The 17760-nt window shown below is 52.6% G+C and overlaps 1 protein-coding gene across 2 annotated transcripts in view; it reads right to left on the bottom strand.

Annotated features, from left to right (window-relative positions):
• Positions 1-17760, bottom strand: part of Tspan15 (tetraspanin 15) — a 44919-nt gene that overhangs the window by 4470 nt on the left and 22689 nt on the right. Inside the window, exons 2-5 of one of the 2 annotated variants that reach the window (XM_052164014.1) lie at positions 13315-13500; positions 11981-12055; positions 3671-3766; positions 1602-1718 (exon numbers count right to left, since the gene is read on the bottom strand). In XM_052164014.1, the coding sequence (XP_052019974.1) occupies positions 1602-1718; positions 3671-3766; positions 11981-12055; positions 13315-13500 (474 nt within the window). The remainder of the gene's footprint in view (positions 1-1601; positions 1719-3670; positions 3767-11980; positions 12056-13314; positions 13501-17760) is intronic. The other variant, XM_052164015.1, reaches the window with a different exon arrangement.

Genomic DNA, 17760 nt, shown 5'->3' with positions numbered 1-17760 from the left:
TGTTCCCATTTTACTGGCTCTCAGAAAGGAACTGCTCAAACCACAACTGGGCTCCTGCCAGCTGTGGTTTACCTGAGGGCAAGGCTGGGTCACTGGCCACGCTTCCCTGCTCCTTCAAAGCTGGCTTTGCCACCAAAGAACCACAGAAGTTCCTCTCTGACAAAAGGGCCGCCCTCCAGGGCTTCTTGCCGCTGACTGATTTATACCTGGGGACTGTATGCTGGGCTCTAGGCCCCCATCAAATTCCTTCCCAAGTAGGCCCCAGGACAACGCCCACCACTGTGTGGGCCCTGCTTGGTCGCAACTCAGCCACAGGGGAGAGGTGGAGCCTCAGGTCCAGCCTGGATCCAGCCTGGGTCCCTGCATATGTAAGAGGCCTTTGCTGGACCAGCGGCCACTGGTCCAGTGACAAGGGAGGGGAGCAGCAGAGACCCCAGGGTTCACAGGGCAACTTCACTTGGCAAAGTTCCAGACTCTAGGTAAGGCCCTGCCCACGGGTACTCTGTTTCCATGGTTACAGGTGGGGGTGGGGTGGAGGTAGGCACAGCTGTTGAAGCCATCAACAAGAGACTTTTCAGGAGTGGGGGGGGGGCGTATATGTGTGGTGTGTGTGCTGTGCTGTGTTGTGTGATGTGTATGGTGTGTATGTAAGTGTATGCTGTATGTGTGGTGTGTGTGGTATATATGGTGTATGTGAGTGTTATATATATGTATGTTATATGTATGGTGTTATATGTATGGTGTATGTGTGTGTTATGCATGTGTGATGTGTGTGTATGTGTGGTGTGTGTGTGATGTACGTGTGTAAGTGATATATGTGTATGTGTCTATGTGTGTGTTATATGGGTATGTGTGTTATGTGTGTGGTATGTGTATATGTGTGGTATGTGTGTGTACATGTGTGTTATATGTGTGTGGTGTGTGTGTATGTGTTATATGTGTGTGTGGTGTGTGTGTTATATATGTGTGTGTATTGTATGTGTTGTATGTATTGTGTGTGTTATGTATGTGTGTATGTGTGTGTTATGTATGTGTATGTGTGTTATGTATGTGTGTATGTGTGTGTGTTATATGTGTGTGTGTGTGTGTAGTGATTGCCAGGATTTTCTTTTTGGCTCTAGTCCAGAAGTTGGGCAGTTCCTGACATCCTTGTTACACATCAGGACTGACAGGCGGTGACCTCACAGCTCAGCATCCCGGATGACTGGGGAAGTGACAGCTGAGAGGCTCCTGCTGGGCAAAGTGGTGGCTGGCATTGACATCACCACATCCCTGTGGCCAGGGCTCCTCTGCCAGAGCTCACAGCGCCTGCATTGTACTCTGCCTCCAGCGACTGGGTGGGGCGACTGGGTGGGGCCTGCTGCCCTTGCTGGGCACTCTGGCTTTCTGATGCCGGGCATAGCCCTGCCAACCACACAGGCACAGGCTCGAGCGACACTCACTGACACACCCACGTTGCCCCCCCCTCACCAGAGCCCCTGGGCTAAGGAAACACGGCCCGGCCGCCACCTCCTGTCCACTCCCAGTGCCTGCTCCACTTAGGCCGAGTGAGAGCAGGGTTTGGCAGACTGGGTGACCCCACATCCAGCACCCGCGGTTACCGTGTTCTTGATACAGCAGGTGTAGGGTACCCCGCAGGCCAGGGGCCCAGGGGCGCTGCAGTCGTGGTACTGGTTTTTGCTCCAGTCTCTGTAGTCCTCCCCGCCACAGCACTTGAACTGAGGGAGAAAAGCACCACAGAAGAGCTGTGGTCATTGCCAAGGTCAGGGTCAGACAGCAGGAAGCACCAGCTAAGAGAGGAGGCTAGTGGGTGTCTGTGTCCAGGGGTGGCGTGGGGTGGGGGTACCAGGGCCCCGTGAGGCTATACTCTGTTAGGTCAGAACTGTCTGTCAAGAATGGCGTGGTCATGAAGGTCATGAAGAAGAGGGTGAGCTCTCCACTCCGGAAAGTTTGCACAGTAAGGCTGGACCACTCCAACTGGACACCAGGTGGTGACTAGACACTGGAAGGGAAGTCTGTCCCTGGCAAACTGGTCTGCACCTTCTCCTCCAGATTCAAGCCCCTGAGGCAGGGGTCTGGCTGGAGAAGACAACCTCAGAAGCCAGGGCCTGTGGAAGCCCTGCTTTGCCCTGACCTTGGAGGACCTGAACCCCTACCACAGGCTCTCCCCTGAGCTCCCCCCTCTGGCCTCTACTCTCTACACTGGAGCCAGCTCCTGGGGCAGGAGACAGGGAACAGTTCTGTAGGGGGGCTAGCAGGGACAGAGTCCTTCTGGGCTCCTCACAGACAAAGTACAATCATCCAGGGAGACAAGAAGCTAAGTGACAAGAACTATGGCCAAGCATGCGGGCAGGCCTGCTATCCCAGCAACAGGAATACTACAAGTTTGAAGCCAACCTGGGTTACAGGGTGAGACACCCCACCCCCAAAAAACAACCCAAATTATACCAAAACCACCCTTCTGAAGTCTCCACAGTGCCCCGTAGTCCCTCTGTCCTCAGGTTCCACAAACGCCCATCTATCTGCTATGTTGGACACGGGTTGTTTGTTCTGCTGCCAGATGGATACACGTTCAAATCCCCACGTCACCACTGCAGCTGTGTGGCCACAGGCAAGGCTGTCGCCCTCTCTGGGCCTCGCATGCTTATCTGCTAGAAAGAGCAATGCCAACTCTGCCTGGCTGGGCTCTGGCTGGAAGAGGAGCCCTGCATGAAGCATTCTGCACGAGGCCCTGCGAGCATTAGTCACCTCCTACCCCCGCCCAAGGAGAAATTAAACCCCCGAGCCAGCTACGGGGCTGCTTCCAACAAAAGCATCTACCCAGAGTATGACCGGCTCTCCCAGCCCGGGCTGGCAGGCACGTTGCAGGCCTAAAAGGATCTCCCAGGAGCTGCACCTGTTTCTTCTACAGAGAAGCACAGAGTCAAAGGCCTAGGGTGTGGTGAGGCTGGCCTCCATGGAAGGCTCGCACAGGGGACCAGGCACACCCAGTCGCCAGACTCCACCATCACTGCCCTCATCCAGGGGATGATGCCCTCATCCCCCACCACACTGGTTCTGCTCTAAGCACATCATAGACAAACCAAGGGAGTCTCAGCTACAGCAAAGGGAGAAGCTAGAGTCAGTCCCACGGTGTAGACAAGACATCCAGGCCTTGAGACTAAGAGGGAGGCGGGCAAGCCCAGGGACAGGGTGACTTCATGGTGGCTATAACTGTTGCACCCACCTACTGGGCTGGGCCTTGGAGTGAGAGACGGTGTCTCAAGGGGACACACAATTATCGCCACATTCAAAGATGCGTCAGAGACAAGGGAGGGGTCTTGTCTGGTGCCCAGAGGAGGAATTTGGAATTAGGAGAGACTATTTTCCCCACCTATGTTGAAATAGAGCTCTCCACACTAGTGGGACTGGATCCAGGAGGCTAGCCAGTCCTCAAAGAAGATGCTTGTCACCCAGGGGGTGAGCCCTGGGGCTCTGTAAAGTGGCCAGAGACATCTGGCTTTGCTGTGAGTTCCCCCATGTTTGAAGGGCCATCCAGGGACTAGCCACCTCCATCGGGAATGGACAGGTCAGCTGGCCCTTCACCTCACTCTCTGGAACAGAGGCCTGAATCCAGGGCAAGGGGTCCTGGGGGCTCCCCTCTGCCCCTCACGCCCCACTGCCCGGTCACCTTCTTCTGAACAAAATCCATGATGTTCTTGAAGTCCAGATCGTCGTAGTAATTCTCGATTCCCCTCCGGATGTTGTCATTCAGGAAGTCAATGGTCTACACAGAAGGAGAAATGGCCAAGGAAAAGGATCTCACATCAGAAGTCAGGCTCAGACTATTCTAGAAGTCCAGGTTAGCGCAGAGGTGAGACTAACCGTTCCCACCCACCTGAGGAGAAGGACCCCGAGACACCCCACCCTGAGCACCTGGGGACTGCCCAGCCCACGGACATTCATTCCCCGGACTTCCAAGGTCCAGGCCCCAACAGGCCGATCTGCCAGGCTCCAGCACTGAAGCAGTGTGCTGCGTCCGGGCCTTCCCCCTCCTGATTCCTGCCGCACATTCTCTCCCTTGGCCCGCAACAGCAACAGCCGTGAGCTGGAATCCTCCACTGGTCCCCAAGCCCCATTCTCTTGCTTTATAAAGAACGAAACTGAGCCCCCTGGGGAAGATGACCATAGGGCTGGGAGAAGAAGGGAAATAGAGAACAGACTTCGCCCTGAGTCACAGAACAGGCTGGTCAAGACTAGAACCCAGGTCCACTGACACCCTCCCTACGCGCGCGGGCCCTTCTTCATCCCTTGGTGCTGACCCTCAGGCCGCACAGACCCCGCCCAGTTTGGGCGTGGCCAATCTCCACCCGGAAGAGCGCTGGAATGCCATTCTCCTCTTCCAGTCGGGCTGGGCTGAGATCCCAGGAACACAAAGAGCCCACAGCAGGCACGGCTGGGGCGGGTGAGTGGGCAGCCCAGTCACAGGCATGTTGTGACAATTGAAGCTTTCAGAGCAGAGGCAGAGACTGGGCACAAAGGGGCATTCTTGGCTCTGGGACAGGACAGAGGAGCCAGACGATTCCTGGGGGAGGTGCCCTGACGTACTGTGGGGGTGGCGGGGACCAGCTCCTCAGCCCTGTTGGGGTTTGGTTTCCCATTGGGGAACCGACCCTAGGGACCTTCCAGACTTAAGCTTTAGAGACTAAGCGAAGAGGGCAGGAACATCAAGTCCTGCAGTCAAGGGCACAGTCCCTGCTGCCACCGGACCCCAGACACACCCCTTAATCTCCAAGCCCCCTTCTCTCATCCACAAAGCAGGGAGGCAAATACAGTCAGCCTTCTCGAGGCATCAGGAGTTTGAAGCCCCCAAAAGTGGTTCAAAAGTGATTGAGGATGCCGGTCACACGGTAGGTCCTGGTATCACTGGCACCTCTGCATGTGGTAAACATATCTCCGCATGGGGTCACAGAGGAAGCCTCAGTCCCCAGAGGTGCTAAGGCTCACAGCGAGCAAGAGCCGTAGCCTCCCCTCCCCCGCCCCCGCGTGTGAGCATCCTGGGGCTTTACCTGAGACACCTGCAGCTGGGAAACCAATATACTTTGTCCAAGGTCCCCCAACTGCCTACCACACTCCACATGACAAGCTAAGAAGTCCAGACTCGGGTGACCGACCGCCTGTTCCTGAGACCCGCAATATTCAGAGTGAGGTGATGGCAGAGGCTGGCTTGGGAGCCTGGAGGACCTCACTCCCGCCCCATGATGGCCAGCAGCAGCGCACACCCCAAAAGGAAAGAGAAACCCTGGGCTTGGAGAGCATGGGTCTGAACCCCGGAGCAGGGGTTGAGTGGCCGTGTCGCTATACTGCATGGGCAGGACCAGCCAGCTCTCAGCCTGGTCTCTGCAGCCAACCTCGCCTGCCTGCTCCTCCCTGGAGGAAGGGTGGTAACAGGCCAGATGGCTGGGGCGGAGTGGGGATGAATAAGAAACGGGACACCAGGGTGAGGCTTGTCTGTCTGCCACCTGAGTGGGGCAAGGGAAGATCTCACCAGCCTTGAATGATGCACTGTAGGGGTGACCCTGGCTGAGCCAGGCTTGTGGGTGATACCGCGTTAGGGACTTGCCTAGGCCGGGAGGGTAGAAACGTGACCTGAGTCCTACCATTCTGCTCTCCAGGCACCGGGGCTGGAGACCTGGCCTGCTGTGGCCTGCCCTTTCTCCCTCAGCCATCCTTAGATCTCCAGGGAGTCTCTTCCCTCAGGGAAGGATGAGGACAGGAGGCAAGGTGGCCAGAGCAGGCTAGTGGGGTCTTCACAATCTTTCTCTCTCCCTCCTTCCCTCCCTCCCTTTCTCCTCCGATAAGTCTATCTAGTATGGTGCATGCTAGCCGCACTCAGACAGACCAACAGACCAGGCAGACCCACATATTCATGAGGACCCTATTTGTATCTGGTGAGCTGCCTTAGCCCTCCCTGTTGGGGAAGAAGACCCCGCAGGGTACCTCCCTGACCAGACAGGGTCCTGGGCCCCACCAGCTCACATGAGGTGGTCCTTGGCATAGTTCTGGCTGTTGCAAACCTGCACTGTCCCTGAAATGGTGTGTGTGTGTGTGTGTGTGTGTGTGTGTGTGTGTGTGTGTGTGTGTTTCCTGGCATTGTGAGTGGGACACTGACAATGGAGGCTGTGGCTGTTGAAGACAGGTGGGAGAAGGAACAAATTCCCATGATACACTTAGGTTGTGTGGTTCCCAGTGCTCAGCATGACGATTCAAGGGAATTGGAATCAGTCAGAGGTCATGCCCCAGCTGGGACAGGTCACAGAAGGTGGGAACTCGGCTCCCAAAGGCCAGCCAGACCACTGTCCCCAGACCCAGCCCTCAGTCAGGTCACACCAACAGGAGCAACTCCAGCTTGCAAGCTGCCTTTCCCTAGTTCTGCTGGCACAGGTCACAGAGGGACACATGACCCAGAGCAAGGAAACACAGAAGGCCACGTGACTTTCAAAGTGTGTTAAGCCACCAGCTAAAGCCATGTAGACCTTCCTTTCCAGCATTTGCCTTTAGATCTGCATTTCTCACCTTAGATGCCTCTGCCTCTCCCCAGGGAAGTCTTGGACTTTTTTCAATGAATGTAGCATATGGTGGACAACTTTGAAGGGACCTGAGAGTGTGCCCCTCAGGCTGGCTGCCCCAGGACCCGGCCCCTCTGGGGATAGAATTACTCTGGTCCTTGCAGGCTGTGCAGAGTTTCTGAGACCTTAGGCTGTGGGTCAGAGGTGCTTAGCCAAGGGGACTGTGGAACCACCAGCTTCTGCCTGCCCCTGGTTTCAAGACATCCTAAGCGCTGGCTAGCAATGGTATACCAGGGTAAGATAACCAAGGTGGTACTGCCTGCCAGTCTCTGGCCTGGCATCAGGAATGACCAAGACATCCTCTGACCAAGACAGAAAGTGGTTGTTTCTATTGGGAAGAGGTGGCAAGAGGCATGGGAGACCTACCTGCTGATGCCCAAAGCCCTCTGGTGTTTCTGCTCAGTTTTGCCAACTCCGACACCCCTGATGCCACCTACGACACCCCTGATACCCTCATGATGAAACCTAGGGCGAGCTAGGAAAACACTAAGTATAGAGAATACAGCTCAGGCTCTGGGGTCCCCGAATCCCACACGCACGCCCAGGGTCAAGGCTCTGAGTATTGTTCTGCTGGCCCCGGTGGACTCCTCACCACGCCCCCCACATGCACAGACTGAGGAGCCACTGGGCTCTGACTGCTGGGTCCCCCTGCTTGCAGCAGCCTCGGGGACGCAGTTTCTTCTCGCATCCAAGCATCCACCTCTCTCTAACTGGCCTTGGCCGTGTCAGGCTTGTTCCCTGAGAGCCTGGCCCGGTGACCAGTGCTCGGCCCTCAGCACAAAACAGACTGTCAGAATTAACAGGCAAGCCATGGTGCTGGACACTGGGCTTGTTCTACCGTGGCTAAAGAAGCCTGCCTTCTCCTGAGGAAGCACTTCACACGGGCACCCTCTTCTCCCTATTCCCTCCTCTTCCTCCTCTTCCCCCTCTTCTCCTCCCCCTCCTCCCCCTCCTCCTCCTTCCCCTTCCTCCTCCTCTTTCTTTTCCTTCTCCCCCTCCTCCTCCTCCTCCTCCTCCTCCTCCTCCTCCTCCTCCTCCTCCTCCTCCTCGCTGACACCTCCCCTACTCAGTAGATCCCAGCAGCTCCTCCTTCCCCCCATGCTCAGCACTGACCTGGCTCCTGTCTTACAAAATCACATTGCATCAGAGCCAGAAGAAGTATGCATAGAGGTTTGTTTTTTGTTGTTGCTGCTGATTTTGCTGTTGCTTAATGTGGTGTTCTGGACATCACGGGGGTGGGGGCGTAGGGGGTGGGGGGGTAGATGGGGAGAGGAGGGGACAATGGGGAAGGAGAAGAGAAAGAGAAATTTGGAATCTAGAAAAAATATACATAAAGGAAAGAATAAACCAATGCATCGTACTCCCAGGCTTCCGGAAATTTCTCCAGATCTTTTTGTTAGTTTTATTTTTTAGTTTTTCTGTGATTTGGTTTCTCTGGGTAGCCCTGGCTGTCCTGGAACTCACTCTGTGTACCACAGTGGGCTCAGTCTCAGAGATCTGCCTGCTTCTGCTTCCCAAGGGCTGGGGTTAAAGGCATACCCCACATTCCCAGCTTCAGGTCTTTCTTTTATTTATTTATTTTTTAATAGGGATTAACTTTGTAACCTACATAGGCCTCAAAGTTGCAATCCTCCTGCATCAGCCTCTCAAAGTCTGGGGTTATAGGTGTGCACCACTATGTCTTCTGTATTCTAACAACTTTAAATGTTATGATAAGTATCTTGTGAATTTTTTTATTTTTTTAAGAGATAGGGTCTTGCTGTATACCTCTGGCTAACCTGGTACTCAGTACATAGTTCAAACTCTCAGCAATGCTCCTGCCTCAGTCTCCCTAGTCCTAGGATTACAGGCACGTGCCACTATTTTATATGTCAGCTTTCTTTTGTTCTTGATTCCTTACTCAGACCCTATTCCCCAAGGAAGGCCAAACCAAAACAAAACAACAAAAAACAAACCAAAAAAAAAAAAAAAAAAGAAATCCGAAAACAATAGAACCCGATAGGTTCCAATTCTCACAGAAGCATTCATCTTCCCCAAATCGGGAGGCTGCAAAGATCAACTCTGAGCCATCCTCATCTAGTAAATCATTCCAGAGGGTCCTGCAGCAAACCTCTGAAAGAGATCGCTAAAGCATCTTCAGACAGGCTCGCCCACGCGCCTATTGGTCTCCATAATGAGCCAACGGGACAGTCGGGGGGAACTAAGCAGGAAGTGTCCTGGAGGATGAGACACTGGGGGAGACGCTGGGAGCTGCGGCCACCTTCTCCCAAACACCTCCTCTGCATCCTTTCCTGTGGCTCTGACATTGGGTGCTGCTGCTGTTGTTGTTGTTTGGTTGTTTGGTTGTTTGGTTGTAGCCAAGGCTAGCCTCGAACTCACAGAGATCCACCTGCCTCTGCTTCCTGAGTGCTGGAATTAAACCACACCTGGTCTTTGGCATGCTTATTTTTGAGACAGGGGTTCGAGTACCTGAGGTAGCCTCACACATACTAAGTAGTTGAGGGATAGCCTTGCACTTCCCCCACACACTATGAAACACACATTTCAGGGGCCATGGGGCCGATCGGGTGTGGGAATAACAGGAAAGTAATTTGTGACCCAGGCCCTGGCTTCCTGAACTGTGAGGCCTGAAGGTCCCAAGAGGCTCCCAAGGCAGTGCCTGTCACTCAGCTCAGCCCCTCATTTAAAAGAAGGAAGTGACATCATGACCCCATCTGACCTACAGAGCACTGAGATTTGACAAATCTGACAGCCTTGCAGAGGCGCACGGGAATCAGGACTAGCTCGCTTGGTAAGGGCAGGTTTATGAAAGCGGCGAATGGTGCTGACCATGAGCTAGCCCTGGGACTCAGGCAGGAAAGTGCTAACCTAGACCCCCGCAAGGGCACCGGCCAACCTAGGGCTGATCACACCCAAACCCATAGCTATATACAACTGCAGTAAATACCTCTCTCTACTCAAGGCTGCTGGGAAATGAACCAGAACCTCACTCCTGCCAGCTCAGAGTAGATGGTATAAAAAGCAGGGGGAAAAAAGAAGCAAACAAACAATTTAAGGGCCTGGGGCGCCGGTATCACAAATCCCAGCACTTGGGAAATGCAGGCAGTAGGCTATTGAGGTTTGGTCTTTTGCTCTGTATTATTGTAATGCTAAGTTCAGGCCCCAAGACCCTGGTTGCTGCCCTAGAGACAAGAGAGTCTACACTGCCCATAGATCCAAGGAATGCTGTGTGAACTTGCCCCCGAGGTATTTCTGATTGGTGAAGAAAGATGCCGACAGCCAGTAGCTGGGCAGAAGAAATATAGGTGGGGTTTAGGGTTCCCTGGCTTGGAGGTCTGAGGAGAAAAATAAAGGGGGAAAAGGAACAGAGAGAGGCCATGGGTTAGGAGTCAGGAAAACATGGCACATGGTGCGGAGGGCTGGCCCATTGGAGTTAACATAAGTAAGTAATAAATCAGGGTTATCAATAAATAAGTAGATTCTAATAGCATAGAGGGTCGGTATCTGCCCAGCTTTTGTGCTGATTAAAGATTATTGTAAATATAAAGGTTGTGTGTGCATTTTATCCAGGAACTAACTGGTCAGAGGAGACGGGGTAGAAACCCTGGATCAGGATAAAAAAAAAATCTACTACAATCATAGGCTGTACATCTTTGTTGCATAACTAGATTGAGGCTACCAGATTATAGAGTCCCTTTCTCAGAAAACAAGCCACACACATACACACACACACACACACACACACACACACACGTGGGGGGGTTAGCCCCTGGGCATTGCTGACTCTCCATCAATACCATGGGAACTGTCCCTCTCCCCTGCAACCTTTGGAACTCACCCACTAGGAAGCAGACCCTGAGGTCCTCAGTAGGTTAGACTTGCTTAGGCTCAGGTCCCACTGTTTCTATTTTTTCCTGGGTCAGAAAACTACCATGCTCATGTGGGATCAGACATAATGTTTTCTGAGGGTTTTAGACACCAATTGGTGACTTGGGATCAACTTTCAACAAGTTTCTGACATGATTTGCCTGCAGCCTGAGGTGCATTCTTGTTGTCTTGAGACAGGGTCTCTCTACATAGCCCTGTCTGTCCTGGAACTGGCTATGTAGACCAGGCTGACCTCAAACTCACAGAGATCTGCCTGCCTCTGTCTCCTGCTGAGGCACAGCCTTAACAGTACTCAGAAGGCCAGGGACCAAGATGTCTGGGACCTGCGGGGTGAATGGACAGGAAACCTAGGTTTCTGCAAACAGACCTTGCTCAAACCCTACCCATAACAGCACCCAAGGAAGAAGAAGACAGAAGATTACAGGAGGAAAGACAGAGCCCTGTGTGCAGCAATGGTAGGCCTCTTGCCCAGCATGTGCAAGGTCCTGGGTTCCATCCCAGCATCCCAAAGACAATACCCTAATCAGAGGACAGCTCTACCCCATCATGATGGGACCCTGGACAAGAAATGCCAAGGAGGGTCTAGTAAAGAGGCTCTCAACCTATGGGTTGCAACCCCTCTGACAAACCTCTATCTCCAAAAATATTCACATTATGATTTATAACTAGCAAACTTAAAGTTATGACGTAGCAACAAAAACAACTTTCTGGCTGGGAGGGGAGGGGTCTGCATGAGAAACTGTAGTGAAGGGCTGCAGCATCAGGGAGGCTGAGAACCACCGGGATTAGCATGGCCGGAACCATCCATTGAGGACCTGGAGCTCCAAGGTTTGCGCCCGTAAACGGGGTCCTCATTTTGCAGACACTGCTGGGTCTTGGGTGTCAGTTATCACTCAACCTGCCCCTCCCCCAGTTGTATGTGCAGGCCCAAACCCCTCCATCTGTGGTCTGGGGACATTCACCTTCACTGCCATCTGAGCCGCCATCCCTTCTTCTCTGGGTGACTGTCACAGCCTCCCGTGTCACCCTTACTTCCTACTGCCTGTTCTCCACTCGGCAGGCAGCTAGAGTGAGCCGGACATGAGTCAGGCAAAGTCCTTCCTTGCATACATCTCTAACAACTCACTGCCTTTCAAAGTCACCCAGAGCACCTAGGCCTCGCCCTCTGAGGACCTACGGACACCCCAAGCCAGCCAGCCAGCCCTGCCTTCCATCTTCCTCCTCCACACCTTACCCCACCGGCCAAGCAGACGCCCATCCACAGCCTTCTAACAGTCTGCCCAGAGCTTCTGCCTGCTTCTGTCCATCCTCCTGGCCACTTTTCAATGCGCAGAGCTGCATGGCCTGGGCCGTCCCAGCTCACCTAACTGTTCTTAAAAGAACCATCTGTCTGTCCCGCACACCGCAGCACCCTGGGTACAGCCCGGAGCAAACACCCTGGGCGCTTGGTACACATATGGCCAATGATGAACCCACAGGCCTACCTGGTTCCGGAAGATCAAGGCCACTATACCGCCAATAAGTTCCATTACCAGGCAGATGCCCAGGATATACATAAACTGCAAAACAAGACGCAGAGATTCATTTGGGGGGTTTGCAGGAAGGCGCAAGGCACTCTCCACCGGCGCTGAGATCAACCGTAATGAGGCAGTAGCCCTCCCTGACTGGGCCTCGTGGGCCCTCCTAGAGAACACAAAGGCTGTGCTTGAAAAGGCTTGAATCGAGAGAATGATTGAGAATGAGGAATGAGATACTCCTCATGTTTTTCCCAGGGGTCTTCAGTGGGGTCTAGAGGAACAGTGGGCCCTTCCCCCACTTTGAGAGTGGTCTTCCTCCCTCTAATGCACCAGAGGGAGCAGGCCTGGGCAACATTTCCAGTCCCTGACTCCCCACCACAGCCCTAACAGCTCAGAGGAGGCTCCCTAGTCAAGCAAGTACAGAGGGGTACCTGAATTCGGAGGATACACACTCCATTCTCTTACCCTGCCCTGAGGTTCCTCCTGCCTTAGCCCATGCAGGCCGTTTTTGTGAGGCGGAGCCTCAAGGCCTGCTTCCCACATCACCCAACTCCGTCTTTAGTTATTCTAAGGGAACCATCCATCCACCCTGTCCTTGGCAGCACCCTGGGTTAATAGATACTGACTGAATTGATTCTAGCAACTTCCAGCCTTGGGCAGTACCAAGACACCTCAGAGGGATGGTGGGGTTACTGAGGTAAAGACACCTGTAACAGAGGAAGTGTGCCTTCACACTGTGTCCCCAGCAGTGGGGTGTCATCCTCCTGCTGCAGACAGGGGTTGTTTTGACTCTGACCATCTACCTGATGGGCACGTGATCCAAGTCAAGTACTCCAGTGTACTGGGACTCTGAGCAGAGTGTCCGAGAGAGATGCCCTGGGCTCAGCAATAAGGCCTCTGAGGCTGAGGGTGACCCGAGGTAGCAGGAGGTGGCAACACAGACTGCCCAGCCTTGCCTGGTGGTGCTGAGCCTGATGACTCAGCACACCGCACCACACCCTCACCCCCACGCCCTGGCTTTGCTTGCTTTCAGCTGACTGCCATTTCTCCCATGACACCGCAGAGCACAGAGATCCCAGCACCTCTGTGACAGCAGTTTTCAAGTCGGATGCACACGCTGATGTGAAGCAGCCGGGGTGGACTGGGCCACTGTGCCCCGGTGACGACTGGTTCAGGACATGTTCTGGGGCAGCTGGATTGTGGGAAAGGTGAAGGAATTGAGCTAGCCTGGGCAGAGGGACAGGCTCTTCGACTTTCTCAGAGTCCCCTATGTACCATGAGGGCTGCGAGGACTGCCTTACCGACTGGAGAAGGCACAGGTTGTCTCGCAGGGAAGCCAGCACCCCGATGAAGGAGACGATGAACATGACCACCCCTAGGAGGATGAGGATGATGGCCGGGGCCAGGAAGGCGCTCTCGAGGGTTTTGTATTTCTGCCGCTCAGCTTCTGCGTAGATCCCCACCGACAGGACCAGGCCCCCAATCAGCTGCACAGAAAATAGAAGATGGGCTATGGAGGTGTACTAGTTCAATTGGAGCATGCTTGCCTGGTGCGCAGGAGGAGCTCCTCGATCCACTGCTGAGCAGAGACCTTGAGCGGCGGTGGACAGCTATAACCCCAGCACTTAGAAGTAGGGTCAGGGGCGGGGCAGGGCAGTGGTGGCGCACGCCTTTAATGCCAGCACTTGGGAGGCAGAGGCAGGTGGATTTCTGAGTTCGAGGCCAGCCTGGTCTACAGAAGGAAAATCAGAAGTTCAAAACCATCCACACATGAAGTTCAGGGCAGTTGGCCTACAAGAGACCCTGTCTCTCACTGATAGATGGATTGATGGATGGATGGATGGATAAGATAGGATAGATAGATGGATAGATAGATAGACAGACAGACAGACAGGATGGGTGGGTGGGTGGATGGATGGATGGACAGACAGACAGACAGACATAGGATGGATGGACAGATAGATAGGATGGATAGATAGATACATAGACAGATAGATAGATAGATAGATAGATAGATAGATAGATAGATAGATAGATAGATAGATAGATAAGATAGGATGGATAGATGGATGATAGATAGATACGATAGATCAGATGGGTAGATGGATGGATGCATAGATAAGATCGATAGGATGGATGAATGGATGTCTAGCTAGCTAGCTAGACAGACAGACAGACAGAAGACAGACAGACAGATAAATACTATAAATAAAAAGCAAAGGTTGAGATAGGAGAAAGATGTCAGACAACTACTCGACCTCACCTAAAGGATCTCTCTGAGACTGTGGTAGCAGCCATAGACACGGGCTCCCCCAGAGGACTATACACAAGGGACTCCACTGTTTGGCTATGTTCCCTCACAAATGTCACAATGTGACTGTATTTGGAGCTGGGACCTCAAAAGTTAAAGGAAGTCACGGAGGTGGTTCTAACCCATGAGTGTCATTGTAAGGAGCTACAGACTGGGAGAACAGCCAGGTTGGTAGAGTGCTTGCCTAGGCTGCAGATGCCCTGGGTTCGATTCCCAGCACGGCATAAACTGGGTGGTGGTTTATGCACTGGACAGGTAAAAGCAGGAGATCCAGGGGTTACATCCTCTCTGGATACATTCATGTTTGAGGCCAGCCTGGGACACACAAGACCCTGACTGAAGAGGAATGAGAAGGAGGTATTGAGATTACCACAGATAAACACACAGAAGGAAGGACTCAGGAAGATACCTAAGGAAGACATCCCCCTGCGGGCCAGGGAGAGGGCTTGGGGCTCTGCCAAGAACTTACTCTTAGGCTCTGACCCACAAACTGTGAGGAAGAACTCTGTGGTGGCGTGTTATAAAAGCCCCTGAAGACCGATACCAACTCTCAAGGACAGCGCTGGTGAACCAGGGATTTGCCACTGCCCTCAGCGTCAGAGAACATGGGTTTGAGTCTCCGCCCTGAGACAGGCATCCACCAGGAGTCTACATTCTCATCTGAGTAATGGGCATGGACACATTGACTCCAGTCCTGCTCACCCCACAGTTTGTTGACGGGTCTTATGAGATGATAAAGATGGATGTTCTAGAAAGGTGGGGGCACAGGGTCACTGCTGTGTATACTCAACAGGCATGCCACTCCGGGGACAAATCCCAGCTGCTCAGGGACAGACATGTCACTCGGTATAAAATCACAAACGAGGAATTTCCCTTCAGAATGACTGTTGAAAAGGCTGAAGGTCAGAACAGGAGAGATTTCTAGGGGGGGTTAAGTACACTCTCTCCTTACTAGCATTTTAACACTGAGACAGGGTACGTGCTTTAGCCACATGGGCTCAGCACATGTTCCCCCTTAGCAGATCATGCTTCCCCCGGGACATCCCATGCACGCTCCCCCAAACGCTTCCCTGAGTGTGTTCAGTTGTTACCAGCCTCAGGAAGCCTTGAGGAGCCACAACACTAAACACTGGAAGTCCCCGATTGTCGTCATCCACATGCTTGTCTTTGTACCTCTCAGGAAGCTAAGTCAGGGGTTCGAGGTCAGCCTGGGCTACATGAAGACTCTCTCCCACTCTCTCTCCCTAACCACTACACACACACACACAGACACACACAGACACACACACAGACACACACACCATAAAAAGTATTTAATTTTTAATGATGGAAAGGGAGATTCCTCCCCATGAAACTCCTCAGATTTTTTTTCCTGGTTTATTTTTTTCTCTTTTTATGCTTATAAGTATGTTGGAGGGGGTGTGTTTCATTTGTTTGTTTTGTTGATATACAATCTCACATAGCCCAGGCTGGCCTTGAACTTGCTGTGTAATCCAGAAAGACCTTAAACTGCTAATCTCCCTACCTCTGCCTCCCAAGTACTGGGATTACTGCATGCACCATCACTCTGGGATTTGTGCTTACTAGTATTAAATATAAATTATTTTTAAAAATTTGTAATACATTTATTTACTTATTTGGGGAGAAGGCAGCCTGTGGAAGTCAGAAGACAACTTCCACCATAAGAAAACTGAATACTGCACTCAGGAAAGTAACCAGGTTCATGGCAGGTACCACAGAGTTACCCAGTGAGCTAACTCATTGGCCTTTATTTTACCCCCTGTGGTGGTTTGATTATGCTTGGCCCAGAGAGCAGCACTTAGGAGGTGTGGCCTTGCTGGAGTGGGTGTAGCCTTGTTGAAGTAGGTGTGTCACTGTAGGGGTGGGCTTTGAGGTCCTATGTAAGCTCTGCCCAGGGCGGAAGGACCCTTTTCTTCACTGCCTGTAGAAGAAGAGTGTCCTCCTGGCTGCCTTCGGATCAACATGTAGAACTCTCAGCTCCTTCTCCAGCACCGTGCCTGCCTAGACGCTGCCATGCTTCCTGCTATGATGATAATGGACTGAACCTCTGAAACTGTAAGCCAGCCCCAGTTAAATGTTTTCCTTTGTAAGAGGTGCCTTGGTCATGGTGTCTCTTCACAGCAATGGAAACCCAAACTAAGACACCTCCCTAAGGTCAGCATCGACACCCCATGTCTGCTAAAGGAACGTGGGCTGCACTTTCCCTGCAGACCTCAAGGCTAGATATCACTTCCCCCAAGTCTGCACAACCAAGGATTCTGGCACCACAGCTGTATATTATGGAGGGTGGGGAGAGGCCATTCGCTCCGTGACCCTCTCTAGTCCACAGAAAACAGCAGGGCAGAATAACAGAAGCCATGTCCAAAGTGAGAAAGATGAGAGATAGTCCTGACGGTGCTGGCGAGCTATGCTGCTGGCGAGCTATGCTGCTGGCGAGCTATGCTGCTGGCGAGCTATGCTGCGGACCCAGCGAGCCCGGCGGGTGGCCGCCGCCTAGAGAAGCCCAAAGGCTGCCCCACAATGACTTCCTGCCTTTCAGTGACCATAAAAAGCTCCTTACAGCCTATGGTAACCTCACATAATGCCAAGGCTATCCTATGTTCAGGGAAGTGCCTGCTTCCGCCTGAGCTCAGAGAAGTGACAGGCATGCCAGGAGCCACGCCTCTGTGACACAGAAACAGCTGACAGGATCACCAGAAAACCAGCTCTCTTGGACCCAGAGTCCTCTTCCATTTTAAGCAGAGTCTTCCTGGTTTGCAAAGACTTGCCACACCCTGGTTTACTGAGACCCACCTCCTCATCTAGAAAGAAGGTATACATGACCAGGAAGGTTAACGGCATGGCTGGAATTAGCCAAAAGTTCCATATGAACAGGTTAGCCAAAACAAGGAAACTTTGGGGCAAAGGGATCAAACAAGAACAGCTTGGGCTACATGAGACCCTATCAAGACAGACAGACAGACAGACAGAAAGGAAGGAAGAAAGGAAGGAAGGAAGAAAGGAAGGAAGAAAGGAAGAAAGGAAGAAAGGAAGGAAGGAAGAGGGAGAGAGAGGAAGAGGGAAGGAAAGAAAAGGAAAGGACAAGAAAAGAAAAGAAAAGAAAAGAAAAGAAAAGAAAAGAAAAGAAAAGAAAAGAAAAGGTAAGTCCTGCTCTCCCAATAGTGGGAATCTAAGAGAAAGAAAGAACAAGAATCCAGGGTTATAAAACAAGTTTGAGGCCAGCATGAGCTACATGAAACCCTGACTTAAGAAAAAAACGTCTGAAGTGGCTGGGGATATAATTCAGTGGTTGACCACCTGCCCAAATGACTCCACACCCACAGGGCTGCTTGCAGCATCCTAACCCTGGGTGGGTCACGCCTGAGACACCTCAGACCTCTGGATGCACTTCACAGGAAGACAGTGAGGCTGGGCT

The sequence above is a fragment of the Apodemus sylvaticus genome, chromosome 19, assembly GCF_947179515.1.
Source record: "Apodemus sylvaticus chromosome 19, mApoSyl1.1, whole genome shotgun sequence".
In the NCBI taxonomy this organism is placed as follows: Eukaryota; Metazoa; Chordata; class Mammalia; order Rodentia; family Muridae; genus Apodemus; species Apodemus sylvaticus.
The sequence above is the reverse complement of the archived record's forward strand: the minus strand, read 5'-3'. Positions and strand labels throughout refer to the sequence as shown.